The sequence below is a fragment of the Charadrius vociferus genome, unplaced genomic scaffold (assembly GCF_000708025.1).
Source record: "Charadrius vociferus isolate BGI_N301 unplaced genomic scaffold, ASM70802v2 scaffold643, whole genome shotgun sequence".
Taxonomy (NCBI): Eukaryota; Metazoa; Chordata; class Aves; order Charadriiformes; family Charadriidae; genus Charadrius; species Charadrius vociferus.
Genome location: NW_009647512.1, coordinates 1,464,020 through 1,469,811, shown reverse-complemented (window position 1 = coordinate 1,469,811; position 5,792 = coordinate 1,464,020). Strand labels below are relative to the sequence as shown.

The following is a 5,792-nucleotide window of genomic DNA, read 5'->3' as shown; positions in this document are numbered from 1 at the left end:
TTTTTTTTTTTTTTCTTTTTTTTTTTTTTTTTTCGCCAAGGTGAATTAAATATGTCCTTTTGTTGGTTGGTTGGTTGGTTGGTTTTGGCAAAGTGAAGCCCTCGGCCGCAGTCTCTTTCCTGGCTGTGCTAGTGAGTTACCGCCACAAGTGCTGCGCGGCAATGAAAGCCACCGAGAGGAGGAGGAGGAAGGCAGAAGGCAAAGATCTGCTGCTGGCCCCGTTGATGCCGTGTCCCGACTGCTTAGGAATAGCGTGCGTTTCTGGCTGCCTGGTGCTGGGGCTCTTAGAAAGTCTTTTGCCACAGACGTCATCCGGACAGCTGTCACCACTCCCGGAGCCACTCATGTCATCACCTGCGCAGAGACAAACATGGGATGAGCCGTGATGGCCTGCCTTACGGTGGGCGACGTCCCTGCCTTCCCTTTGCTGCAACCCCAGGGAGCTCTGGCCACCAGCCCTGCCCTGGCCACCTCTGCTTCCCCCACGATGGGGTGCAAGCCCATACCTGATCTCCAGCTGACTTTAACCACCCGCTGCTGCTGCAGCAGCTGGAAACTGCTGGAGCACCTCTCCTGTGAGGACAGGCTGAGAGAATTGGGGTTGTTCAGCCTGGAGAAGAGGAGGCTCCGGGGAGACCTTATAGTGACTTTCCAGTATCTGAAGGGGGCCTACAGGAGAGATTGGGAGGGACTCTTTATAAGAGTGTAGCAATAGGATGAGAGGTAACAGTTTTAAGCTGAAAGAAGGGAGATTTAGATTGGATATCAGGAAGAAATTCTTTCCTGTGAGGGTGGTGAGGCACTGGCCCAGGTTGCCCAGGCAAGCTGTGGATGCCCCATCCCTGGAGGTGTTCAAGACCAGGCTGGATGGGGCTTTGAGCAACCTGGTCTAGCAGGAGGTGTTGGAACTAAATGATCTTTAAGGCCCCTTCCAACTCCAACTATGAAACCTCCAGAGCAGACGGGAGCAGTGGCCCCATGAGCAGGGCTGGGCTGGGACTGGAGAGAGCCCCCGAGGTGGGCCCAGGCGCGGGGTGTGCACGGAGGCCCTCGCAGGCTGGCAGGAGCGACTGCTCGCCCCCTCTCGCCTGCTGTGGGCCTCTCCGCTTCTGCTAAACTCACTTGCGTCTTGGAAATCCACATCATTCCCGATGTTAGCGTTGCCCAGCCGGTTTGTCATGATCTTTAGCTGCATGATTTGCTGGCGAATGGTCATATCTGGCTTGGTGATGTCCACCTCCACCTCCGGGTTGTTAATCTGATTAGCTAAGCCATCCCCCATCACTTCGGGCAGGTAACTGCAAAGGAAGGTGACAGGTTTAGATGTGTCCCCCCAGCTAAGCTCACCTCTCCTCATTACAGACACCGGTGATGATCCAGCCTCTTTGAACCCCCGAGAAGCTGCAGGCAGTGGCGCTGACTTGTCGAGCAGCCTCCATGCGCTGGTGTTTGCTGCAAGGCAGCCAGCTCTACAGATGGCCGAGCCATGCTGTCACGGCCAGACCCCATCAGAGCCTGGGGCTTGCCCTGAAGCCACCTCAGCTTGCAGGAGGTGGCTGGTGGCCTTGCAGCGTCACCGTCCCGGCATGGAGAGGGGTTTCCTGCAGGAAAGGCTGTGTGTGGGGCTGAGGAGTCACTCTCCGGCTGGTACCTGTGGACTCGCAGTGACACTCCCCTGTGGAAAAGCTCTGTCCATATGAGAGGCTGAGGAACACCTTCGTCCCTGCTCTGGTTAAACCCTGTGATGACTAATGCCCCCAGCCCAGTACAACCAGACAGGCCCCTGGGGAAGCTTCAGCTAACTGGGAGGTATCAACCAGCAAAGAGAGCTGCGCTGCTCCCCTCGGCAGTGCCCCGGCCCGTCTGCTCCTGCACATCTGCGGCACTGCTGGCAACAACGTGAGGTATGGAGGAACCAAAGGTGCTGTCTCCGGGCTGGAAGAGACCAGCCCAGCAGGTCCGTGGAGACGAGCGGAGAAAGGTGCATGTCCAGCAGCTGCCCATCTCCCCTCACAGCCATCCTTTAACCGCCAGCCAGGTGTTTCTGCAGCTGTTTGATGTCACCTGGGTGCCTCCTCCCTCTCATGAGGGAGCAGCGTTTCAGAGCAGCTATGGGTAGACGCACATGCAATTCTCAGCAACAGCTCCAGAGCCTGCGAGGTAAATCCAGCCCTCCTGCCTCCTGAGTGCACGCGGAATTGCAAAACTGCTTAATTGATACAAAACTACGCAGTTATTTCGTGACAAATGCATTTCAGTGCTTAACCTTCCAACATGCAGCAAAATGACAACACGCCTGACATTCCCAGGTATCAGTTTTTCAGGAGATGTGGCATTTCTGTGGACGGGGACAGACCTTTCGGCTTAGTCTGAACAAGTGGGGCTGGCTGAGATGATGTCTAAGTGCCTTTTATCAAACCCCTCCCTCTCTCACCCCAGAACGGTGCTATCCTGGCACCTTGACCCCCTCCATACCTGCCCTTGGTCATCCCATTCCAACACTTGTCATCTGCTGCTGAGCTGGCCATTACTTTTTTGCTGCACAGGCTGCTGGGCAGGGTGATCCAGTAAGTCTTGAGAGCTGTCAGATTCCCTTTGGCATCTAAAACCTGTAAACAAAGAGGATGGTCAGGGCCAGGAGAGCTCTAGGGCGCCCCAGGACTGCGGGAAGGACAAGGTTTCTGCCTATTTTTTTTTTTGCTTTACCATCACAAAGTCTGTTTTTATGCAGACAGAGATGTGTCTCCATCCTTCCCCTAAAGACCAACCATCAACCCAAGCGCCCAAGGCTGAAGGTTACATGGGAAGGGTTGTTCTGGTATCGTATGATTAACCAGGAGAAGATCATCTTCTGGGCCATGAGGGCAGTGGTGAGAAGCAGCCGTGGTGGGAGCTGGCAGGGCTATGGCAGGGTGGGCCAGGCAGGTGTCTGCGAGTTAGAAGCCTCTGAAATGTGGGACCATGGCAGATCCCACAGCTCATCGTTCACAGAATCCAAAATCTCCATGGAGGAGGATGCCTGGCCCCGGTATCCAGGCTGGACTGCCTGAGGCTGAATGACACCAATGGCAAGGAGGCTTCTCAGGAAAGTTTGGCACCAAATCCCTGAGAAATTGGTTATCAGCAACCTGACCCCAACTGCGTGCCGAGGCAAGATCAGATCTGCTTAGGTCACGCCAGCACTCGCTGACTGGTCTTCTTCAGACTTCCCAGCAAAGGTGATTCAACAGCCCACAGGGTGGTCTGACCCAACCCACTGGACCCGGTGCTGCGCCAGCTGGGATCCCGTGGCTCCCGGGTCTCCCGGGGGAGGCAGCGCACCAGCGCGCCCGCCCTGGCACACCGGCGGGGAAGGAGCTTCGGAGGCAAACTCACCAGCATCTCCAGTGCTTGCGCAGAGGATTTTGCTTCCAACGCGACCTTCCCCCGCCTTTTCTTGTCCTCACTGCTGGAGCCTTTTGTGCTGATTTTGGGATTTCCACAGCCTTGGAAAACCTGAAAAACAAACCAAACTCTCTATCCCACGGTTTAATACTATTTCTTTAATTATTTAGCACTACACAGTTATATATGTATTTTTTTTTTTCTTAAGTATGTTTATCTTTCCTACCTACAAGATCTCTGAGATTCTGGCTTAGCTTCTGGTCAGGTTACTCTTGTGCCAGGATGTGTTTTCAGCACACTGTAACTGGTTTTGGTTACTGCTATCAAACAAAATGTTCAGCACTAACACAAAATTAGCACGTTTCTGGATGAGTCACCAATGATGATATTAAATTATTTCTAGCAATTTTACCTGCTCCTATTATTACTGAAAAATAAAATTCTCGGACGAACAAGATGGGAGCTGCTCACACCTGTGACATCAGTGGTGTGGGCTTCAAGACTGCAAAGCATGTGAAGTTCATTGATTTGGACAACAGAACGATGTGGGACTACCCCAATGACATCAGCACCCATCTCAGCAAATGAATGCCCCCTCTGACCAGGGCAGTGTGAAGACAGTAGATGTGTCACAATGTGTCAGGTTGGATGTTTCAGGGGCAAATGAGGAAGCGGAACTGATTTACCTCCTAACTTTGGGTACTTCCCACCATCCTAACTACCTACCCAGGCGTGCTTTGCAGCCAAAGGAGAGCAGAAACACTTTGAAGGTACAAATCCTCAGACTTTGCCTCTAGGAGGACACGATGGGTGCCCCTGGAAGCACCTCTTTCTCCCAGTCTCTGCATGACTGGTCCAGGCAACGACACCTCCGCTGCAGATAGCCATTGCTCAGGCAACCCACCACGGCTGGTGGAAGGAGTGCGTGGATGGCCAGATTTAATGAAGCGTCAAAGGTCAGGAGGGCCTTTGCACTGCCAGTTTGATTCAGGAAACACCAGCCTTTACAAAGCAAGCCATCTGATTTGAAAAGATGGCTCCAAGCTTGTTGTGGTTACCAGGGTGCTGTCAGGAACTATCGATAAATTCATCTTCGCACGGTGCCCCCTTAAAGCAGAGGAATCAAGATCTCGGAGAGGAGCACTGCTGACACAGCTTGTGCCAGCTGCTGAATGCTTTTGCTCGTGGATTCTGACAGCCATCAGCAAAGTTCTAATCTAGACAAGTCCCTTCGGTGACAGTGGGTCTCGTCAGTGTGTCTGAGGGTCATTCAGCCTAGAAAGCCCCCTCCTGGGGTGCACTGTCCTGCTGACCAGATGGATCCAGCCGCTACGGCGGGGCAGCACCAAGCCAATTTCTTCCGCTCCGTGCAAAAAGCCCCACCTTAAAAACTGCACGTAGAGCATTTTCAACTTGGTTCTACCAAAATAAAACCAATTTGGTTTCACTGCGGTATCTTTCTTATTTACCTATTACCGTTAGCAGGGAAATACTCTTTTGGGAGGTAAAAGCCCTGGGAGGTGTCCAGGACAGTGGCTCTTGTAGCAGGTCCAGCACAGCGTGGTGTCAAGGCGATCCTCTCTCTAGCCCAAGGGCTTTAGGTGAGCAACTCCCACTACTGATGGAGAGAACAAGTGTCCTGCAGGCTGAGGGGATCAACAGTCTCCTGCATGATGACAGCAAATGGACGTTTGCAGCCTTTGATAGCTCCGGCAGCCTGAAATCCATCAGAGCGCCCCAGGGAGCGAGGGGGAGTGCCAGGAAGCAGGGAGAGTGCTCCGCGGTGCACTGAACACCGGGCTCAGTACCAAAAGTATTTCTTCTCCGTTTTTTCCCCAGATCCCAGGAGAACCCATGACTGTGGGTGTCACTGGGTCCAAGGGCCACTTCTGGATCTTCTCACAAATGGAAGGCAGTGTCCTGGCTCCAGGCTGGTAACATCTGAAGCTGCACCCTGAGCCTGCTGCCCTCGGCCCTGAGCGAGAAGACTCCCAGGACTGGCCTGGGCCAGTCCTGAGCTCATCTGGCAAAGATATCCTTTACCCGATCACTTTGCCATGCTCAAAACCAGAGCTTAGAGCTGCAGCAATGTGCAGCTCCTGACTTCCGCTACCAGTGCCACCATCAAAGACTGCCACATTCCCCTGGTCACCACATCGTACTGAGCAGCTTATCAAACATGCTTGGTTGCTCCAGTTGAACACCAGTTAGACTATTTACTTCTTTTCATTTTACCTGATTTACTACATGCCCCTTGCAAACACCTTTCTTTGTGGATGACACCATGTCTTCCCACATCGTGGGTTTCTTTTATGTGGACCATTTCAGTCTCATGTAACAAGGGAAAAAAGACTATGGCCTTTCATGTCAGAAAAGAAACCTAAACGAGTACTTGGATGCATGCTGCT

General features: G+C 52.9%; 1 protein-coding gene across 1 annotated transcript in view; it reads right to left on the bottom strand.

Annotated features, from left to right (window-relative positions):
* GPC1 (glypican 1) overlaps positions 1 to 5,792 on the bottom strand; it is a 108,790-nt gene continuing 102,998 nt past the window's right edge. The window contains exons 7-10 of the mRNA XM_009880792.1: positions 3,376 to 3,495; positions 2,476 to 2,609; positions 1,123 to 1,298; positions 1 to 354 (exon numbers count right to left, since the gene is read on the bottom strand). Of these exons, the coding sequence (XP_009879094.1) occupies positions 137 to 354; positions 1,123 to 1,298; positions 2,476 to 2,609; positions 3,376 to 3,495 (648 nt within the window). The 3' untranslated portion in view covers positions 1 to 136. The remainder of the gene's footprint in view (positions 355 to 1,122; positions 1,299 to 2,475; positions 2,610 to 3,375; positions 3,496 to 5,792) is intronic.